The sequence below is a fragment of the Lissotriton helveticus genome, chromosome 10 (assembly GCF_964261635.1).
Source record: "Lissotriton helveticus chromosome 10, aLisHel1.1, whole genome shotgun sequence".
NCBI lineage: Eukaryota > Metazoa > Chordata > Amphibia > Caudata > Salamandridae > Lissotriton > Lissotriton helveticus.
In genome coordinates this window covers 257,252,091-257,276,206 of record NC_136071.1, presented here as the reverse complement: position 1 = coordinate 257,276,206, position 24,116 = coordinate 257,252,091, and the positions used below count along the sequence as shown (strand labels likewise).

The window sequence follows — 24,116 nt, the reverse complement described above, 5'->3', positions numbered from 1 at the left end:
CTGGTTGATGTTAGCAGGCGCGTGTAATGTTGTTGAATGAGAGAGTTATCAGCCGCGGGTAAATCCGTTTAATGAGAGAGTTGAGTGACAGCGAGTAGGAGAGGCTGCAGTAATTGTCCCCGCAGACACGCTCATTTGCGTGTTCCCCCGCTTGAGTCCCAGATGCAGGCCTGTTTGATGTTAGCAGGCGCGTGTTCCCCCGCTTGAGACCCAGCTGCAGCCCTGGTTGATGTTATCAGGCACGTGTAATTAGTGTACTGATCCGGCGCCTGAGCCCGGCTAGAGCCCTGGTTGATGGTAGCAGGCGAGTGTAATTTTGTTGAATGAGAGAGTTCAGTAACAGCGCGCAGGAGATGCTGCTGTAACATTACTTACCAGGCCTTCAGATGAACGCGTTTGTCACGCCCTCAGCACACGGCCACAGCAGACGATCTTCTGATTAATGTACAACCCACATGGCATGAAGGGCGGAACGTAGCTCACGCCCCCAGCGTGCCCCTTGATGCGGCGCAATTGCGTTCACATGGCATGAAGGCCGGACACACGCCCCGAGCGTGCCCCTTGATGCTGCGCAGCAACGTAATTGACGCTTGTATGTACGACTCACATGGCATGAAGGGCGGACACACGCCCCCAGCATTTGTCACACCCCCAGCACACGCCCACAGCCCACGATGTGATGGCCGTACCACACGCCCCCAGCGTTAGTCACGTTCCCAGCCCACGCCCACAGCACAACGCAGACAGGCACATAAGGGACTACTTTGCTGGCATGGTTCTTTTACCTTTTAAATGTATAGAGGAGTTGGCCTAACGGCTAAGGAGCTCGACACCACAGACCTTGGGATCTGGGTTCGAGTCTTGGTAACGACGCCAAACATCCTGTGATTCTGGGCAAATCACTTAATCTCCCCGTGCCTAACAAAAATGAATGTGTGTCCTCATGTAACGTATCTGGTGCTATGTAAAGCGCTCTGATACCTGATTCAGTTCGGGTCAAGTTCGCGCTACATAAAACTCTTAAAAATAATATATATATATGATGGCTGTCTGCATAGCCTATGTCCTTCTGCTGCAACTGCCCTTTCCAGCTCTGCATTGGGTGTTGTGATTGGTGCTGTGGTTATTGAGATTACCCGCCTCAAAGGTTTGGGCTCTCTCTTTATAATATTAGTATGGATGCCTACGTATGCTACATTTATTTGCCAAGATGTGGGGACCATGCATCCGATACCTGGCGGACGAATTTAGGGAACTGACCTGCCCGCAGTATCTGCAGATCTTTACCTAACATATCCAGACTGTACACCTACCTGAACCAATGAGTGAAACACTGCTTTTATGCTCCACAACTCCCCTTCACTGTCCTTCTCATGCAACTAGTGTCTGGTCCTAATCCAGTTGCCACAACTTTCCCCACCTCCCTCACCCCAATCCCAACTGTTTCTCTTTCTCCCTACTTCTACTTTGTCTATTTGTTATTGATTCTTCACTGCTCTTTCAGGCCAGTAGATGTAGGTGGACTGATTGTTTATCTTATTGCAAAATTGTTTTTGATAACAGATTTTTATTTGTCTGATCTCACAGAAAATGCATAGTCCCGAAAACCGGGATCTTCTGCCAACATCTATAGAGTAAGCATATAATTTGCAGACATTATAGAACAAACTAACCGCCCTCCCCACCAGTGCGTTGCTGCTAACAGAGAAATAGGAAATGCGAGTAAAGAAGACGTGCAAAGACAGTTCAAGACACGCCACAGCATTACTAAATGTCCCAATGTCAGGGCGACGGGAGAGACATCGCGTCAGGCGGAGGGTCCAAGTCCAGCCCTCGGTACTCAGCCCATCTCTTCCAGATTTTGAAGTGTTTGCCCGGGCACCCTCTGGCCAAAAATATAGGTTGCTCAAGTCCCATGCAAAAGTCAATGCCACTTTTCCAGGCGGCCAGGGGCGGGGCACGCGGAGCCTTCCAGGCCCTGGCAATGTCTCTCTTAGCCAGGACAAGGCCCAGAAGCAGCAAATGTCGTTTGTACCTATTGCCCCCTATGCCCTCCATAACATTAAGCAACGCCAACCTAGGGTCTCGTGGAAGCACCCAGGCCAGCACCTCAGACAGTCATCGAAAGACACCCTCCCAAAACCTCTGCAGTGCGGAGCATCCCCACACAGTATGAAGGAGTGTGCCCGCGTCCAAGCCACAGCGGAGACAATCAGGGGACCCCACCATACCAGCCCTCCATAAGCGCTGTCTAGTAAAGTACGCGCGATGCAGGTATTTAAATTGGATTAAGCGCAAGCGGGAGGAGATCGCTGCTAACCGCGGACTTGCCAGAGCCTCATTCCAGTCCTCCTCCTCCAAATCCCCAAGATCCTCCTCCCACGCAGCCTTGAGTTTGTGGAGATCAGAGGAGCAGTGGTGCACCAGGGTCTGATAGATACGGGAGAGTTTCTTATCAGGTAGGTCTCCCATAAACAATTTGGCCTCCAGCGGACTAAAGTCAGGGAGCTGCTCAAGGTCGGCTAAATAGGGCGTCAAGGCATGCCGAAATTGTAGATATTTAAAAAATTGAGATCGGGGCATCACAAATTCGTTCTGCAAGTCCTGGAAGGATTTAAGGGTACACCCTGTCATCACATCGCCCAACGTGGAGATGCCTATAGCATCCCAGCCCCGGAAACCCGATAGTGAAGCCAGTTGGGGCAGACGACCATTGGACCAGAGGGGGGTTTCCTGAGTAAGTACATTCCACCACCCCATTCTACACAACGCTTTCCGCCAAACGCAAAAGACCACCTGCATGACCGAAAGGAGACACCGCTGGAGCGTAGCCGAGTACAGCAACGTGTGGACCGACGCCGAACCCATGAGGAACTGTTCCACTGCATAAGCCAATCACTATACCACCAGTCATTTATAACCAGCAGATGAGCCGCCTGATAATACGAGAGCACGTCCGATGTGGCCAGAACCCAGTAAATGTCGAGCGGAAGCATGTCCGCAGCGCCAAACGAGCAGTCCCCCCCTCCCACAGAAAGCTACTCAGTACCGAGTTGACCTATCGGAACCAGCTGGGCGGGATCTGTGCGGATGATTTTGTAGTTGGTACACGAGGCGGGGAAGCGCAACCATCTTGAAAATGGCCGATCTGCCATATATAGACAAAGGCAAGCGAGACCACACCTTAACATCCTCGCGCGCACGGGTCCAAACCGGGGTGAGGTTACGCTCGCGGGAAACTGCAGCGTCCTCTGATAAATACACCCCCAGATACTTCATACCGCCCGACGCCCTCTGGAGGTCCGATGCCCAAACCCCTACCAGTCCCTGACCCCCGAGTATCCACAACGTCAACTTAGTAGGGTTCATACATAAACCAGAGGTTTCGCCAAAAATCTGCAGAATACGCAAAAGCCGCAGCCCGAGCGGTCCAAATCGGTAAGAAAAAACAAAACATCATCAGCGTATAACGCTATTTTATCCACCAAATCCGCTGACCGCCGAAAGTCTTTAAGTTGGGCATCAATGCGCACCCATGCTGCGAGGGGCTCCATGGCGAGCGCGAATAGGTAGGGGGACAGGGGGCAACCCTGCCGTGTTCCCCTCCGAACCGAAAAGGAGCAGGAGACCGCACCTCTGACGCGCACGGAGGCCGTAAGATCAGTGTACAGCAGCTGAACATATGCCAAGAAGCGGGGGCCAAGATTAAGGTGTCGCAGCAGAGCAAATAAGTACACCCAGCTCAAGGAATCAAAGGCGCGATCCATATCGGCCAAAAAGAGCGCCGCCTGCTCCACCAGCCCCTTCCAAGCGGAGATCGCGACATGAGCGCGCCTGATATTGTGGCGGGTGGCTCTGCAAGGCATGAAGCCGGCCTGATCGGGATGGACCAGGTCGGCTATGTGCGGTTTGAGCCTATTAGCCAGAACCTTGGCCAGGACCTTAGCCTCAGTGTTCAGTAACGATATCGGGCGGTAGGACGCGTGACTTTCAGGGGGTCTGCCAGGCTTCAAAAAGACCACGACCTCGGCATGCCTCCAGTCAGGTGGGAGCACCCCCCCCTCGCGCGCCTCCTCCATCACTGGTCGGAGTTGCGAACCCAGCTGCACAAAAAACCGGCGAAAAAATTCGGCGGGGAAGCCATTGGGACCCGGCTTCTTACCAGGATTCAGCTCACCCAGAGCCATACCAATCTCATCGTCCGATAACGGTTTATCTAAGGAATCCCGCACTTCATCGGAGACAGCCCACGGGGGGAGGTCATCAATACATTTCTGAACCATACCAACCGGCAAGCACTCCCGGGGCGCGTAGAGGCCCTCGTATTAAACAGCTAAGCTCTCCACGATAGCCTTAGGTTCGAGTATAGGTTCCCCATTAGGGCACGTAAGTTGGGGCAGCGGTTGGGAATGAAAGGTGCCCTGACAGAGGCGGTGCAGCATTTTGCAGGATTTGTCCCCCCACTGGTACACCCGACTACGAGTGGCCAGCCAAGCCAGTTGCGCTTCCTCCATAAGAACGACTGTGTACTGTTGCTGAGCAAGTAGCAGTTGACGTCTGATGGGACCCCATCCACCCCCCGACTCCTATGCTCCAAGTCCTCAAGCGCAGCCTCGCGCCGCACTAAGTCTCGCTTTCGCTCCGTACGGGCCGCTGCGCACCAGGAAATAACTACTCCCCGCAAGGTGGGATTTAGGGCCTTCCAGAGAGTGGTTGGGGAGGTCACGGAACCAACATTGGACCGCAGGTAGTGGTCTAGTTTCTTGGCTATGTGCTCCCGGTAATCATCCTGCGTCAAGTGCCAGGCAGACATCCGCCAGCGAAACGGCTGCCTGGCTGGGCCCATGAGGAACGTAAGGGCTACCGGGGAATGATCGGACAAGGCTCTCGGTAGAACATCCGCCGAGTGGATCCTATGGGCCAACCCCCTCGGTACAAAGATGTAGTCCAACCGAGAAAAGGATTCATGGACAGCTGAGAAGTATGAGTAGTCCCTACGCGAACCATGGCGATACCTCTACGCATCAATCCAGTCCAGACCAGTCACCAGAGCATGGAATTTGGTGGTGGTGGCCCCCCTCACCTCCCCCGGCGATCGCTCCCACTCGCCACCTATCACTACTCAGGTCCATAACATCGTTCCAATCCCCCCCAACTATAGACAGGGCATCCGGTATGGCATCCCAAAGGTCCGTGAGTCTCTCCACCAGAGGCCACTGCAGAGGAGGCGGGGCATATACGCTACCCAGGGTCACCCTGTCCCCCCCTACCCTGCCCTGCACAAAGACATATCGGCCCTGTGGGTCAGTCCATAGTGTATCATGCACATAGGAGATCCTACGATGCACAAGTATAGCAACCCCCTAGACCCCGTCACAAAGCCTGAGTGGAACACCTGTGTGTACCCAAAGCGCTGGAGACATGGGACCTTAGTGCCTAGCATATGTGTTTCCTGCAAGAACAAGACATCCACCCCGCCCTTTTAGCATATCGGAAAACCGCACCCCTCTTCACTTTGTCCAACCCTCCCCTCACATTCCAGCTCAAACGCGTAACGATCCGTAGCTCACCGGCCTACCGTCCCCTGCAGCAGACATAGGGTCAAGTATGAACATAGAGAACACGAGTCGTGGCGACTCAGCACATCAACAGCATCGCAAACACAGAGCAGCATAACATGCGTAAACAGTCCCCCCAACTCTAACCCAGAATAGCAACCCCCCCCCACCACCCCCCACCCTGCACCTCCCAAACATGGAAGCACCTGTCGCGGTTGGAGCACAGCCCGATCCCCAACAGGGGAACACGAACCCCTCCTCCCAATGGATCCCCGAGCAACAACCCATTAACAGGGTTCTCACTCCTACCCACCCAAAACAACTGGGGCAGGCTCCAGCCCCAAGTACCTAAGCACCTGAGCGTCTATTGTTGCAGCGCACAGAGTTCAGGATGGGAGTCTCACACATCAAGGGACGTCCTGGTGTCGTTGCTCTGGAGGCAGATCCCCCTGGCGGGACGCGGAGCCAGAGCGGGAGCCACGGCCAGATGTCGAACCCTTGCGCCGATGCCGCTGACTCCGCAGGCCTTCATGGGCCTTCCCACCGGAGGAGAAATCCGATTCACTACCTGGAGCCGTGGTGACGCGAAGTTTCACAGTCTCGTCGGTCCACTGGAAGACCTCCTCGGGGGAATCGATGAACAGCGTGCGGGACTGGTAAATGACCCGCAATCGTGACGGGTAGAGCAGAGCATACTGGATGTTAAGGCCCCGGAGACGGGCCTTAGCTGCAAGGAAGGACTGGCGTTGATTCTGCACCAGCCGCGTGTATTCGGGAAGATCAGTATAGTGGCATTGTTGTACATGAGAGGGGCCCTTGACCGAGCATGTCGCAGGATGGCGTCGCGATCAGCATAGTTAAAAAATTTCGCAATGAATGGGCGTGGGCGCGCCCCGGTCGGGGGTTTCTGCATGATGGCCCGATGAGCCCGTTCCACAACGAAGCAGCGGGATAGAGCGTCCGAGGGTAGCCAGCCCTCCAACCACTGGGCCAGAAAGCGCTCTGCGTTGTTGCCCTCATAATCCTCCGGAAAACCAACAAAACGGAGGTTATTCCGTCGTGCACACCCTTCCGCATCTTCAACCCGCATGGCGAGGCCCTTCTGAATCTTTTCCATGGCGACAACCTTTTTCTTGAGCACAGACACGTCTTCCTCAACTTCGGAGACGCGAGTCTCCGTGCCGGTGATTCTTTCAACAGCATTCCGTAGATCTTGGCGGAGCAACATAACATCAGACCCAACGGCCCCAATCTTGGCGTCAAGCATGTCTCTTGATTGCGTAATGGCCGCCATTAGCGCAGCATTATCGGGCCCCGCGTTGTGCGGCCCTCCACCACCAGCCACCTGGCCCGCTTCAGTAAACTTATCAAGGGTCCCCTGCTTAGTATGTCCGCCACCTGCTGCACCCCGCGTCATGGTGCCCGTAGATGAAATGCGTGGGACGGAGCCCCTCACAGCGACACCCTTTAGTGCCCACACACCGGAGATCTGAGGGGCCAATCTGGAAGGCCACGGGCCTGCTCACCACTCCAGCCAGGCGACCCCACCACCGTCCGCGCGCTGTGGCCCGAACCGACCACCGATGCGCACACTCAGGGGTCCCCGCCGCTCACAAATAGCCCCTCCAAAGCACTGCGGCCCGCACACCCCCAGGCACCGCAGCCCGATGAGGCTGCCGGGCACCCCGAGGGCCACCACTACACCACCAGGCAGGATATATGGAAGAGAGAGGGGGGGGAATGCGAGCGGGCGCCTCACCCCCGGGTCTCAACCTCCTAGCCCCTCTGCCACCAACTTACCACTGGGTCAGCACCAGGAGTCAGTGGCCACGAATCAACAGCCAGCCGCCATCACACGCCACATAGGAGCCCCCAAAAAGTGTCACACGTAGGCCGGCGAGGCACACCAGAGTCCACGGGGGCGGGTGGGGGGGGCAGCAATCCAGCGCTGGCCCCAATAAACCACCGCAGTCCTCCACTCTGTGTCCGCGAGACCAGAGTCCCCACCAGGCCAAAGTCACCGGATCCTTGAGCCCACTGCTCACAGCGGTGGGCCGACTCGGCAATATGGCCGCCGTCCTTCAGAGGGCCGGCCGCCTCCTCAGCTCCAAGCGGCCGGCGCAGGCAGTCCGGTGCGCTGCAGGAGGCCCGGTGAGACCGCCAGCTGCCTCACGTTCCTGTGGACCAGGCTCTCCCGCGGCCGGGGGGGGGGGGGCCGCAGTTGCAGAGCTCCGCGACCCACGGGGCACCAGCACTCCGCCGCCGGCGCGATGTCAACTTCCCCGGCAGGATTCAGTGCCACAGGTCCTGGCTTCAGCCTCCCGGGCGAGCACTGGGCCCCGCCCCCGCCACAGATCGCCGCACGGCGCCCCAGCTGCCCCCACAGACAACCGGGGGCACCCTCGAGCAGCGGCGAGGCTCCGGAGCGCAGCTAGTCAACGGAGCGAGCTCAGGTTAGGATAGATGTCAGGATAATTACGGGGCTGGCCGGAGCAAACCTAAAACGCTGCCGCCATCGCTGCCGGCCAAGCCACGCCCCCCATCTTATTGCAAATTTTAACAATAAAAATATTACAGATCTAAAATTCTGTGCCTGATGTATAAGCTCTTTCATGGCTTTGAAAATCATTGCTAGCTGCTTGAATTCAGCATCATCAATCATCAAGAGATCTTCAGTCTCAATTGCTTTTGGCAGTACCTCGTGTGAGGATGAATAGGGCTGGTGGCAGGGCTCTGTCATATCTAGGAACTCAACTTTGGAATAATCTCTTGTTGAGAATTTAATCAATCAGTTGATCCACGTCTTTTCAGAGGTCCCAAAAACATACTTATTCCGTTAATTGGCTACTCTCTTTTTTTTCTACTCTTTGTCAATAGTCTGTTTTTTGTTCCTCAGTGCCAAGATGCCCTCTGCGGTGAACGTTCGTGCTTTATAACTTTCATTCCATTGCAGTTTTACATAAGAGCCAGTAGGTTTACTTCTCTTTGACACAAAAAATGGCTGGTGATACTACTGATTCACAAGGCATGGTACACCTACACCACCATGTAACATGTAGACCAGGTTGTAGCGATCGGCTCAACCCCAAAACCCCCTTCTTAACGTCCCCAGCTAGGGAAGTGAATAAATTGTTTTTTTCCACTAGCCAGAGGATTTTTAACTTTTGTATTCCCACACATTGTTAGGTCCCTACACTTCACTGACACCACCCACCTTGCACCATCACATAGTCCTGTCACCATATTAGTGCTCCCGCGTAGCCGGTCAGGTCGTAGCACGCCCCGCCCCGTAGAGGGACGGGAAGACCCCAATGATGAAGCATGACACTACTGGATTTTTTTAGTGTGTGAGGGGTATTTTAAAAAGCACATTGCGCTCTCATCTTTACCACCCTAAGAGAGAGTATTTTCACGATTTTTTCACCACCAAAAATCAAATAAAACAAGTATATCACCACACATTGATAGAATCTCTTTGTTTATGTAAATCAGTTTGGAGGGTGATTCTGTCAACACCTCTGTACTTCCTCTATTGTTTTGGAACACCTACACCACCACCTGATGTGATGCAGTCAGGGTATGGACATGGACAAGTTTGCATTGCATTGCATCACAACATTTATATAGTACTTACTACCCCTATGTGGGGCGCTGAAACACTTGCTTACATAGGTAGCACGGTACAACATGTAGAATGTGTGGCTGGAAGGATGTTGTATTTGTTTTGATCATGTGTGGGAAGCTTTTCTATGTTGTGTATGAGGACCACTGAGGTGTGGTTATCATGTAATGGGATGCAGTGCTTAGCAGTGTGATTGATTAAGAAGTGTGAGCGATAGAAGCACCGTTTATTGTTTTAGTACGCTGGCAGCTTTGAGAAGCTCTGCAGATCTCTTTTTGGAATTTCTTATGTTCAGAGTCCACTTAGCTGGTTACGTCACTGGGTGGTCAACTCTGAGATATTTTGTTTAGAGTTATGGTCCTGAGCAAGCATAGTTTAGAGAAAGAAGTGGTTGAGAGATTTGATAGGATGTTAAAATCATCCCAAATCTGATTGTCATGAGATGCCAAGAAGTGGCCTTAGAATGTAGATAGTCAGGGCCTGTAGTGATGGACTAAATTAGAGTCCCACTTGGGCCATTGTATGGGACAGATCTCTTCAGTTATTCCATGCCTGTTCAGGTGGCAATGGGTGGTTTATTGCTGTAGACTAGTACACTACATGGCGATGGATTGGACTCTTAGCAGTTTTGTCTTATTTACTGCTGAAGACTAGTACACTACATGGTGATGGATTTAACCCTTAGCAGTTTTGTCTTATTTATTGCTGTAGACTAGTACACTACATTGCAATGGATTGGACTCTTAGCAGTTTTGTCTTATTGCTGTAGACTAGTACACTACACGGTGATGGATTTGACCCTTAGCAGCTTTGTCTTATTTACTGCTGTAGACTAGTACACTACATGGTGATGGATTTGACCCTAAGCAGTTTTGTCTCATTTACTGCTGTAGACTAGTACACTCCATGGTGATGGATTGGACTCTTAGCAGTTTTGTCTTATTGCTGTAGACTAGTACACTGCATGGTGATGGATTCGACCCTTAGCAGTTTTGTCTTATTTATTGCTGTAGACCAGTACACTACATGGTGATGGATAAGACCCTTAGCAGTTTTGTCTTATTTATTGCTGTAGACTAGTACACTACATAGTGATGGATTCGACCCTTAGCAGTATTGTCTTATTTATTGCTGTAGACTAGTACACCACATGGTGATGGATTTGACCCTTAGCAGTTTTGTCTTATTTACTGCTGTAGACTAGTACACTACATGGTGATGGATTGGACTCATAGCAGTTTTGTCTTATTTACTGCTGTAGACTAGTACACTACATGGCGATGGATTGGACTCTTAGCAGTTTTGTCTTATTGCTGTAGACTAGTACATTACATGGTGATGGATTCGACCCTTAGCAGTTTTGTCTTCTTTATTGCTGTAGACTAGTACACTACATGGTGATGAATACGACCCTTAGCAGTTTTGTCTTATTTATTGCTGTAGACTAGTACACTACATAGTTATGGATTTGACCCTTAGCAGTTTTGTCTTAGCAGTTTTGCCTTATATACTGCTGTAGACTAGTACACTATATGGTGATGGATTCGACCCTTAGCAGTTTTGTCTTATTTATTGCTGTAGACTAGTACACTACATGATGATGGATTCGACCATTAGCAGTTTTGTCTTATTTACTGCTGTAGACTAGTACACTACATGACGATGAATTGGACTCTTAGCAGTTTTGTCTTATTTACTGCTGTAGATTAGTACACTACATGGCGATGGATTGGACTCTTAGCAGTTTTGTCTTATTGCTGTAGACTAGTACACTACATGTGATGGATTCGACCCTTAGCAGTTTTGTCTTATTTACTGCTGTAGACTAGTACACGACATGGTGATGGTTTGAACCCTTAGCAGTTTTGTCTTATTTATTGCTGTATACTAGTACACTACATGGCGATGGATTGGACTCTTAGCAGTTTTGTCTTATTGCTGTAGACTAGTACACTGCATGGTTATGGATTTGACCCTCAGCAATTTTGTCTTAATTGCTGCTGTAGACTATTACACTGCATGGCGACGGATTTGACCCTCAGCAGTTTTGTCTTATTTACTGCTGTAGACTAGTACTCTACATGGTGATGGATTTGACCCTAAGCAATTTTGTCTTATTTACTGCTGTAGACTATTACACTGCATAGTGATGGATTTGACCATTAGCAGTTTTGTCCTATTGCTGTAGACTAGTACACTACATAGTTATGGATTCGACCCTTAGCAGTTTTGTCTTATTTATTGCTGTAGACTAGTACACTACATGGTGATGGATTTGACCCTTAGCAGTTTTGACTTATTTATTGCTGTAGACTAGTACATTACATGATGATGGTTTCAACCCTTAGCAGTTTTGTCTTATTTATTGCTGTAGACTAGTACACTACATGGTGATGGATTTGACCCCTAGCAGTTATGTGAGTGTAAGAGTGTCAAGTAGTAAAGGGAATTACGAGGTAGCCTGTATGAACTGAGACTGGCTGACTGCTGAGTGTTATGATATTCGTTTTAGTGTGGGTTATATATTGTATTGTGATTGCATTATTCAGCACTAGTGATGGATTTGACCCTTAGCAGTTTTGTCTTATTTACTGCTGTAGACTAGTACTCTACATGGTGATGGATTTGACCCTAAGCAATTTTGTTTTATTTACTGCTGTAGACTATTACACTGCATAGTGACTGATTTGACCATTAGCAGTTTTGTCTTATTGCTGTAGACTAGTACACTTCATAGTTATGGATTCGACCCTTAGCAGTTTTGTCTTATTTATTGCTGTAGACTAGTACACTACATGGTGATGGATTTGACCCTCAGCAGTTTTGACTTATTTATTGCTGTAGACTAGTACATTACATGATGATGGTTTCGACCCTTAGCAGTTTTGTCTTATTTATTGCTGTAGACTAGTACACTACATGGTGATGGATTTGACCCCTAGCAGTTATGTGAGTGTAAGAGTGTCAAGTAGTAAAGGGAATTACGAGGCAGCCTGTATGAACTGAGACTGGCTGACTGCTGAATGTTATGATATTCGTTTTAGTGTGGGTTATATATTGTATTGTGATTGCATTATTCAGCACTAGTGATGGATTTGACCCTTAGCAGTTTTGTCTTATTTACTGCTGTAGACTAGTACACTACATGGCAATGGATTGGACTCTCAGCAGTTTTGTCTTATTTACTGCTGTAGACTAGTACACTACATGGTTATGGATTCGACCCTTAGAAGTTTTGTCTCATCTATTGATGTAGACTAGTACACTACATGGTGATGGATTCGACCCTTAGCAGTTTTGTCTTATTTACTGCTGTAGACTAGTACACTACATGGCGATGGATTGGACTCTTAGCAGTTTCGTCTTATTGCTGTAGACTAGTACACTAAATTGGGATGGATTCGACCCTTAGCATTTTTGTCTTATTTATTGCTGTAGTCTAGTACACTACATGGTGATGGATTTGACCCTTAGCAGTTTTGTCTTATTTACTGCTGTAGACTAGTACACTGCATGGTGATGAATTCGACCCTTAGCAGTTTTGTCTTATTTATTGCTGTAGACTACTACACTACATGGCGATGGATTGGACTCTTGGCAGTTTTGTCTTATTTATTGCTGTAGACTAGTACACTACATGGTGATGGATTTGACCCTTAGCAGTTTTGTCTTATTTACTGCTGTAGACTAGTACACTGCATGGTGATGGATTCGACCCTTAGCAGTTTTGTCTTATTTATTGCTGTAGACTAGTACACTACATGGCGATGGATTGGACCCTTAGCAGTTTTGTCTTATTTACTGCTATATACTTCTGCACTACATGGTGATGGATGTGACCCTTAGCAATTTTGTCTTATTTATTGCTTTAGACTAGTACACTACATGGTGATGGATTTTACCCTTAGCAGTTTTGTCTTTTTTATTGCTGTAGACTAGTACACTACATGGTGATGGATTTGAACCTTAGCAGTTATGTGAGTGTAAGAGTGTCAAACAGTAAAGGGAATTACTAGGCAGCCTGTATGAACTGCGACTGGCTGATTGCTGAGTGTTATAATATTAGTTTTAGTGTGGGTTATATATTGTATTGTGATTGCATTATTTAGCACTTACTACCACTGATAAGTCTTTGGTGTGCTTTGTGCTAGGCAGAACACTGCTCCAAGTCCCAGGTGTTAGTGTTTTTGTAGTTATCGTTGTTTATTGGTATTATGTTTGTGCTCTACCAGAACCATTCATGCCTTTATTCCAGTATCTATTTGATAGATTTCATTTGTACGAATGTAGTGGGAAAGGGGGTATGGGAATTGCATGCATTGGTTGACAATATTAATTGACGAGCTACAAGTTTTTAGGTATTTTTAGGGTACAGGGGTGTGACTTTTACAGAGAGTTTCTGAGCTCAGAAAAAATGTGTGGGCAATTTGGAGATGTACTGTGATAGGGATTAAGGCAAACATGCAAGTGACTCAAGTAGGCTGTGCTCTTAGAGGAGAGGCATGCAGAGGATGAAAGGGAAAAAGAGGATTATTTGATTAAAAAAGGGGAGTCGACAATCGGAAGTTCTAAGGTTGTTTTTTCATGCAGGGTTTTTAGGAAAATTGTTGAGCCCTTTGAGAGAGTATGCAAAACAGTCAATGGAAACATTATTTGCATGTGTTATAGTACCTACCAGTGTAAGCCATGAGAACCCTAGCATTCACACATACCACCATTACCCACTGGGTAAATACAGTGATGAGTTTCTGGTGCTAATCCAATTTGTTTAACTAATGTTTTCAATTGATTATGGCTTGACTCATGTATGTACTTGCAACTTGAATATTTTTCCTAGCATTACATTTTAAAAAGCATTTTATGATTATCATTCTTATTTGTCATTTATTTTAATAACACAGATGACTACGGATTGGATTGTTCATTGTAACATCCCTTTTTGCAAAAAATGTAGCTAATGTACAAATAATTAAGATTGCCAAATTGATTTGGTTAAGGAACAATGATTGCTGGTCCCACAACCAGCATTTCAACCAGTAGACCTCATATCCTCAATTGAAGTGTGTTCCACTGGAGTATACAGGAGGGGAGGCAAAACAATAACAAATCTAACCTAACGGAATTTCGTGGACTGTTGGTGGTCGGCTTCCAATAGTCCAATGCCCTCTTTAAAGGTATGCTTTGTACCCCCCTCCAGGTCACAGAACTCATTCTGTATCTCTCACTACCAACGAAAGTCCTAGGTCACCGAACACACATTAGATTAGTGAAGCAGGGGTACACGCCTGTTTACCATGCCAAGGACACCACGCACTATTTACTCTCTCAGTAGGCTAGTCCAGTCCTTACAAAGTGACTGTCATGTATAGTTGGCACTATTGAAAAAATTCATGCAAAATTAGACCTCATAAAGCACTCTAGAAAGAGAAACTTTGAATAAAATTACATTATGTCAACTATGGCATTTGGCTCCATCATAATGCTGGATGCAAGAATCGTTTTAATTTATTAGAGTATTAATTAAAAGACTGTGTAGCCACATGGTACCATTGGCAAAAGCTTCCCGAAAACTGAGCAAGCATTATCCACCAAATGCATTTTGCCAGTTCACAAAACACATGTGTAAGTCTGTCATTGTCTACGACGTTGTATGACTTTTCACCGGTTTGCAAAACCCGATGTAAGTAAAGGGGAAAAATCATGAATAAGGCGATATTAATTTGTCATGATAAACATTCCATCTTCTGACACTTGAAAAAATATATGTTACATTAGTAAGAGGGATTGTTTTCAACTTCACCGATTAAATGATTTGGCAGATGTAATATTTTCTTTCAAAAAACAAAAATATAATGCAGTAAGTTAAGGGCTCTTTTGGTAGTATTTAGTGTCATTGCTCTCAAGTGCTTGAAAAGATCCTTGCAAGGTAAAAAAAACTGGGGACTGGTAAAGCTTAGACAAACATAATCGAAATGGCATCTAATAAATTTATGCCTACAAAGTTAATTTCCTCCCTTCTAAACAGATCATTCCCGTTGTTGGGCCGTGGTTAGTAATTTGTAGTAAGCATGAGTTATTTTCGTTATTTTCTTAAAAAATAGTTTAATGTGGTCATCTGAAGTGTGGTTGCTGTGCCATCAATTGTGCTGTACTGTGGCAGATTTTTTGCCCCAGAAAGGTGCCTTGTGTGCATGGCAGGCGCTGCTTCAGGGGACAAGCAATATCCCTGCAGGCCCCCCATGCAAGCTTGGCGAAAAACTTACCTGATTTCTGGAGATATTTAATTTCCTGAAATTCCGTAACAAATGTTCCCAGTGCTCTGGAAGCTTTTCCTTCCACGTGAGGGGCATTAAATGGTTCTCTGACCACAACTGCCATGGTTTCAATGGTAGTTCTAGACAGGGGACATTGTGTTGACAGACAGGGCTCCAGGGAGCCGTCTATTTCAAGGAGGTACTTACTATAAAAATGTTGCCAGAGCAAAGTCTGCTGAAAGGGTGTACTTGAAGACTGAGTCAGCAGTGGTACATCCTTTGGAAAAGCTGCAAAATACCTTGGTCTAAATGTGGCAACATTTCAGACAGGTGGGTGGAACTCAGTTCACTTTTTGCCTTTAGTCCTGTTACCAGCCATGTCTGAATGAATACCTAAGTTGTTAAAAAAAATAAAAAATGAGAATCAGTTTTGCGAATAAAATGTAAACAGTTCTATAAAATATATTGTTTTCATTTGTTAGATGCTTGATTTTCCGGTGTTAAATACATGACATAACAACAGTAATTTGTCCTACCAATATACGTCTAATGATTCTTAATTCTAATCAATTAAGTGTATGGTGATCATATATGTTGAATATACATAACTCAGAGCTCAAATCCAAAATACTGCAAAAGAGGTCCACTTGATGAGATTGTTTTTCCATTATACGTGTTGTATTGAAAGGTAAGATATTATAATGGTTCGCTTGTGTGTTGCTCTGATTTTCCCGTACAGTCCTGGAAAGACACTTGCCCAGTTGGAGCCCACGGTCAATGATGTGATTGTACTTGACCTGGAAGTGAAAGGTTCGACCGAACCATTTAACTTCCTCTTGGAACCCTACGCCATTATCATTCCAGGGGAAAACTTTATTGGCTCAACACTTAGAAAACAGTTCAAGGTCAGTCTGCTTTACTTTCTACATGACTGAGTATGTGGGGGCTGTTGTTTGAGACGTTACATACTTTCAAATTACTGCTGATTTGCTGAGGGACCTTTGGATGAATGTGTAATTGGGTCTAAATTGGTCAAAAAGATATGAGACCGGGTAGATTTAAGTTTGCAACTGTCAAAGGAGTGTCTTCAGCCAGCACAATTATATTTAGTAGGCCTATAAATCATGAATGATATGAGCTATGAAATGGCCACCACAAAAGAAAGTGCTCTTGCTGATATCAAGGAAATGATGACACAGAATTGACAGTAGATGGTCCCGAATCTGCACTGCCTATCACTAATTATCTAATATTGTCCCTATCAGCTATTAATTTTCTGAAAACACATACATTGTCAACCTAATACCAGCTTCAATTTTCTATAAATAAACGAATTTGGTTCCAAGCATCAGCTTGTCATTCCCGTAATAGATGCTAATTTCTTTTTTTTTTTTTTTTTTTTTTTTTTTTTTGTTCAGTAAGACTTTATTGAAATTTTAAGAATGATGAATCACATAAATACATACAAAAAAGTGAAGAAGGATTTCATTAAAATACAAAGAAGCGAAAAGAACTAATCATAAAATATACAGTCTTCAATAAAATACATCGCAAGAAAAAAATAGACATTCTAAGGAGAAAAAAGGAGGGGAAGGGCGCAGGGAAAGGGGAAGGGAAATATATAATTCATAGCATAAATACTAATACAAGTAGAGTTACCAATACAATACAGTAGTAAGGAAGAACAACAATAGTTATAACTGTACATATGAATCTATAGGAGACCAGAACGATTGAAAAGTAGAAGAATTATGATGAAAACCTTGTAGTGACAATTGAGCACCTCTTCTTGTAAAGATAATCCAAGACCACCAAGCATGGACTGAAAGGGAAGTAACATCCTTCCAACAAAATGTGATGGATTTCAATGCAGCCGATACCAAAAAGTTAAATAGTTTAGCTTCATTATCTTCAAGGGGTACACTCAAAACAACAGATTTGCATATGATTAAAGTATAAGAGGGTGAATCTGAAATAGGTAGAATTTTCTGTATTACAGTCCATACTTCAGACCAAAATTTCAAAATAAGCGGACATTCAAATAACATATGACGTAAGGAACCAGGCTGCAAATTGCAATGCCAGCATACATTAGATGGTAATAAATGAGCTTTAAATAAACGCAGTGGTGTCCATAAGGAATTAAATAAAATATAAGCATTAGTTTGATAAATTGACACTGGTAAGCAACCAGAAATAGAAAGAGTCCATATTAATGACCAAGAATCACTTGGCAAAGATAAAGATAGCTCATTGTTCCAAAAGGTAGAGAGTGTATCAATATTGGAACCTAAGGATATAGTGAGCTTCTTATAAAATACAGACACCGCTTTAGGGGATAAAGACACAGTATTAACATATAGCATAAAATCAGCTGTCATTTTAGAAGGAATGCCATGTGGGAAAGAATCTAAAATAGAATTACAAAGGAATTGATATTTAGACAGATCAGTTAAAGGCAGATTAAATTTTGATTGGAGGTGAATAAATGGAATAAACGCTCCATCCATGAAAACATCTCCAAGATAAAAAATACCTTTAGCAATCCATGAAGACCAAAACAAAATATTCTTATTTAATTTTAACAAGGCACTATGCCATAAGGACAAATGTACCGTGGAAAGTAGAGGGGATTCAAAATTGGAGTCTAAATCGTTAAAAATTAATCTTGACGATTTAATTATGGAGGACGAGTGTACAATTTTAGATACGGGAGACATGGTTAATAGGGATAATAAAGGAAAAGGTTTAACAAGGGAAGTCTCTATATGATACCAAATAGGGGGTGTAAGCATAGGAGATATATTAAACCATAACGAACTCTGTTTAAGGATAAATGCCTTATGATATAGAAGAAAGTCAGGTAGGGCAAAACCAATATTACATTTGGGAACTTTTAATTTTTTATAAGCTATACGGGGAGGCTTGTTATTCCATAAAAATTTTGATAGAAGTTTGTCAACATCTTTATAAAATTTGAGTGGAAATTGAGTTGGGATCATTGCAAGGGAATAGAATATTTTAGGTGCAATAGTCATTTTAATAGATTCCATTCTCCCCCACCAGGAAAGATGAAGGGAGGACCATTTGGAAGTTTTTTGTTTGATATGTTCTAGAATGAAGTCAGAATTTAATTTTAGGGTAGCATGAAGGGATGATGAAAATAAAATACCAAGGTATTTCAATTTATTCTTTTGCCAAACTATATCTGGTGAGGGTAGCATATCAGGAGTACACAACATATTGAGTGGAAAAAATTCAGTTTTAGTAACATTTAACTTATAACCTGACACAATAGAGTATTTAGAGATAATATCAAGCAGAAAAGGAACAGAGGAATCAGGATTGCTAATAAATAATAACACATCATCAGCATATGCTAGAGTTTTAACAGTAATATCACGAACAGTAATCCCTTGAATGTTTTCGCATTTACGAATGTAATTAAGAAATGGTTCTATACCAAGTAAAAACAAAAGAGGGGAAAGGGGACAACCCTGTCGAGTGCCTCTGAAAAGAGAAAATTGGTTAGAAATCTGACCATTAATAAATAGTCGAGCAGTGGGAGTATAGTATAAAGCAGAAATCATACGAATAAAGGAAGGCCCAAAATTAAAGGATAACAAAGTTTTAAACAAAAATTGCCAATGGATTTTGTCAAAAGCTTTTTCAGCATCTAATGCCATAACACCAGCAGGGTTAAGGATAGAGGAGCTTTGCTCAATAACATGTAGCAACGTTCTCGTATTGTTAGCAGAATATCCATTTTTCATAAAACCAGATTGATCAGGGTGAATAATTGAATGAAGGATAGGGGCTAACCTGGAAGCGAGAATTTTAGCATATAGTTTACAATCTTGATTGATTAAGGAAATGGGACGGTAATTAGCAACAAGGGTAGGGTCCTTAGCAGGTTTGGGAAGTACAACAATTAAGGCTTCAGAAAAAGAACCTGAAATAGTACCTGATGAGGAAAAATGAGAAAAAATCTGATTCAAAAAAGGTAAAAGGTGATGTTGGAACTCTTTATAAAATTCTGCGGGGATACCATCAGGACCAGGGGATTTTTTCTTCGGAAGCAATTTAATGGCTGAAAGAATTTCCTCATTAGTAATGGGTAAATCTAATTTAATTTTGTCAGAGGCAGAAATGTGAGGTAAATCAGAGTGTTGTAAAAAGGAATCAATTAAAGAAACATCACAATAATCAGGTTTATTATATAAAGTAGAATAAAAATTCAAAAACTCATTGACGATCTCATTATGAGAAAAAGCAATTTTACCTTGAGGACATTTGATAGATGTAATCTGAGTTTTATCTCGTTTAATACGCAAATAATTAGCCAGAAGTCTACCAGACCTATTGGTATTAAAACGAAATTTGGCATTGGATTTAGAGAGTTGGACTCCAGCTCTAGTACTGAGGATTGCATTGAATTCATACCGCAGCTTTTGCAATTTTACTTTATATTGGGGATCACTAGATGAAACAAATAAACGTTCAAAATGAGCAATTTGTTTTTCTAGAGATTTGATATGTGAATTAAACTTCTTATTTTCATGAGCCATAATAGAAATAGTAGTACCCCTAATATAAGCTTTAAATGCATCCCAGCGAGTGGTAATGGAGGTAGACCCTTCCGAATTAAAAGTAAAATATTCTTGAATAGCTTGGAGTAACTTAGGCTTATGAGTATCGTTAAGGACAATGTCAGAATTCATGCGCCATCTTGACTGCTTAGAAAATGAAGATGATACATTTAATACAAAGGAAATCATAGCATGATCTGAAATGTCGATGGTACCAATGATAGGATCATTAGCAAATTGAATAAGGGAAGGGGAAAGGAAAAAATAGTCTATTCTGGAATGGGAATTGTGTGGGTTGGAAAAAAAAGAAAAATCTTTACCAGTTGGATAGTGCAATCGCCAAATGTCAGCTATTTTAGTAGTTTGAAGAAAGGTCTTAAAGGCATGAAAAGTCTTGGACGGTCTAAATCGAGATGTAGACAATCTATCTAACAAGGGGTCCACAAACATATTTAGATCACCACCAAAAATCAATGGAGCATTTCCCAACTTTAAAACTTCTGACGTAACAGATGTCCAAAAAACAGGATCCTCTGACGTAGGACCATAAACATTCATCAAATAGAAAATAGAATCATGAATTTTAACTTTAGCTATAATATATCTACCATCAGAGTCGGAGATCTTATGCAAGACCTGACAATGTAACCTTTTGGCAAAGAAAATAGCGACCCCATTTTTTTTACCTGCAGCAGGTGAAGAAACAATAGAATCCACCCACTTTTTGTTCATATAACTTAAAACTTTATCATCAATATGAGTCTCTTGGACAAAACAGATGTCAGCCTTAGAATTACCTAAATAATCCAAAATTTTTAAACGTTTCACCGGATGTCGTAAACCTTTCACATTAAGAGAAACAATTTTTATATTATGAATGTTAGCCATTAGGATATAAGAGAAGAAAAAGACAGGAATAGGAACAAGAAGAAGGTAGGATAAGACAGACTAATAGAGTAACTCTGATCGAAAGATAGGAAAGGGAGAAACAAAAAAGAGAGAGTAAGGTACGAACATGCCACATAAATAAAGACAAGGAAACGCACACCCGTTCACCAAGCATGGCCAGTTACCGTTGGAGCCCATGAAGAAATTTAGTAATAGACCTGTCACAAGAAACCAGCGATATGAAGTCAAGAATTAGGGTCTTGTGTATCCATTGATGGAGGAGCCTGCTGTTCAAGGAAAAGACGAAGATCTTCAGGACGTTGAAAAGATTTAGAGACATTGTCCTTCCAGATACGCATTGTAGAAGGATCAAATAGTCCATACTTGAAGCCAAGACTCCTCAGATGCGGACGAAGAGATGAAAATTCTTTACGAATAGCCACTGTTTCTTTCGCAAAATCCTGATGGATGAAGATTTTGGTTCCATTCACCACTAAAGATGGTATTTCACGAACAGCTTTCCGGATAAGGACCAGGTGGTGATGGCGCAGGACCTTAAATATCATCTGCCTTGGCTTAGAATGACGAGGATTACGATGTGACGGAACTCTATGAGCTTTATCAATTTCAAATTTTTCTGCAAACTTAATATTCAGGAGACCAGGCAAAAGAGATTCAAGATAAAGGCGACAATTGGTCCCTTCAATTTCTTCAGGCAAATTAAAGATGCGCAGATTGTATTGCCTATTGCGATTTTCTAAGTCCAGCAGCTGAGTATGCATTGGCATAATTCTAGTCATTAAAGGTGTAAAAGCATCCAATTTATTCTTATTATCTTGGATTTTAATGGTATTGTCTGACACCTTCATGGACATAGAAGCCATATCTTTACGAACATTTTTAACCTCTGAAGCAATGGAGTCAGTATTCAAACGCAAGGCTTTAATTTCCTCCAAAATCAAAGACAAAGAAGGCTCTGAGGATTCCACCACTTTGGATTTTGTGGGAGGAGGAGAAACCTGCTGCTTCCTTTTATTAGCGGAAGGATTTTTTGAATCCATTTTGAGGTAAAAAAAAAATATGACTTAATATGAAGAAAAATAGAGTGAGACAAATAACCTCAAAATATGAGGAAAGGTATTGTAAATAACGACAATTGCTTAAATAACACTGATAAATCCCAGGTGCAGCAGCTAAACAGGACTGTAGGCGGAGCTAGGCCCAAGCCAGCCTCTTTCTTAAATGACACTCCGCCCCCAGGCTCACATTCTCGGCAGTACCTCGATGGAGAGCTTGAAGCAGAAGTCTGTGAGGTGAAGAAAAATAACTCCGTCGTCAAAAACGCTCCAAAACGGACTCACAGGTAGGTGGAAGGTTCATGAGGCAAGCGCCGGTATTTTCGCTGGGTTTTTTGCCGGTATATCGTCGTAATTAGGGCTGAAAGCTCCGGGAATCACGGAGCTCCGGTGGCGGCGGCCATCTTAGGTAACGCGCTCGCGCGTCTCCATAGATGCTAATTTCTAATGGATACTCTTCCCGCTGCACTTCAATTAAATCTCGACACACAATGGGACTTTTAAAACTTGTTGCTGTCATATGCCCCATGCGCAGAGTGACGGCTGATACCTTCCGCGTTCAGTGAACGATCGAGATTCAGACAGATTGTTCCTTCCCGAGCATTTCCTTGAAATTATCCAAGAGGCAAGCTTGTTGCACGCATCCCCCCCTCGATAATAGAACAGATCGTCGATTTGTAACGACTTTGAAATCCTTCCAAAATCCTGAAAAGCGGGGTGTCCCACAATTATCACAATTTTTCCATTTGTGTGTGCTCTTGAAGCTATAGAGAGAAACACCTTTCTGGGCTAAATGCACTATATCTTCCCAACATAGGAAGAGAGTCCTTTTCGTTGAAAGGGAGTTACAATATTAATTTACCTTCGTCCTGATGATGGTCTTAGAGAGTTACCTATAAAGACCGAAACGTCGACTCCCAACCTTATCCAATTGTCTACATCTTTTTGGATAGGTGTTCTACAGGCTTTACAGTGATTTTGATTTACCTCTGATTTTCATCCTGTAATCCTGCTGCACATATTTTTCTGTATTGTATTTTTCCCTTGATGACTGAATTTGATAAAATCTATTTTTTGCCTATACACATGTTCAATAGTCTTTGTTCTAAAGTGTATTGTTTCATTGTCGTGTCTTGTTTTGTTTAGTTAGTTTTAAATTTATATTTGTTTATATAATTGTCAACAAATTAATTTTACTCAGGTTAATTAAGTTACCTGTATTTAAGCTACAAATCACTAATTTACTCTCTTCAACAAACTCCTTTGGAGGCTACATTACCCATTCTTTCTTGTCATATGCCCCAGGCATCACCCTGGTGAATATAGCTAGCAATCTGGTATACTTATAGCACCACCATATCGCATCACATTTCTCTTTTCATTGCCTGTGAGTTTTTTGGTGTGCTAAGAACCATGAACAACAGTTAAAATATTATGTGACTTTGAATTTGTTTGACAATTTTTCTTGTTTTCTTGTTTCATGTTCCTTCCTTCACCATGAGCATAAAACCTCCTGGTTTCAAGAGCTACACCAAATACACTAAGGGCCTCATTTCGATGTCGACTTACAGTGTCTGCGGTCGGAATGTGTACTGGCCGGGCAAACCGATTCGGTTCCGAAGGGCTCCAGGAGTCCTTCGGCCAGTCGGAAACCACTCATAATCCCTCAAGGTTGGCGTTTCTGCCGTCGGGATTATGATGTCGGTTTCTTACAGCCTCTCCTTGTCGGCCTTTCCAACATTGAAAGGCTGTCGGAAAGCAACTTTGGGGGCCCCTAGCAGGGCCCCCTTCTCCCCGGCCTTCTCTCCGGACTGTGTAGATTAACGGGTCTGGGTATGAAGATTTTGGAGAAATAGCCCTGGGTGCCAGTTTTGAGTCTGGCTACCAGTGATGGGAGAGCAATGGGTCCGATTTAGAAGGCATCCCCAGTGGCTCGGTTCATGTTTTTTTAAAGCAAGATCCTTTCCATAATGACCAAATGGAGGGAATAGTTGGCCACTAGAACCCAGTATAGTGCGTGCTCCACTCCACAGATGCTAGGCAATGGAGTCACCCAATGTTCTCTGGCTCTCTCCATCAGATTTAATCATCATTTTATTATTAATCAGGTGGTCTCGCTAATGATTGTC

The 24,116-nt window shown here is 44.2% G+C and overlaps 1 protein-coding gene across 2 annotated transcripts in view; it reads left to right on the top strand.

The window, feature by feature from the left end:
• Nucleotides 1-24,116, top strand: part of DLEC1 (DLEC1 cilia and flagella associated protein) — a 691,969-nt gene that overhangs the window by 314,756 nt on the left and 353,097 nt on the right. For both annotated transcript variants that reach the window (XM_078665272.1, XM_078665271.1), the window contains one exon: nucleotides 16,174-16,339. In XM_078665272.1, coding sequence (XP_078521398.1) covers nucleotides 16,174-16,339 — 166 coding nt within the window. The remainder of the gene's footprint in view (nucleotides 1-16,173; nucleotides 16,340-24,116) is intronic.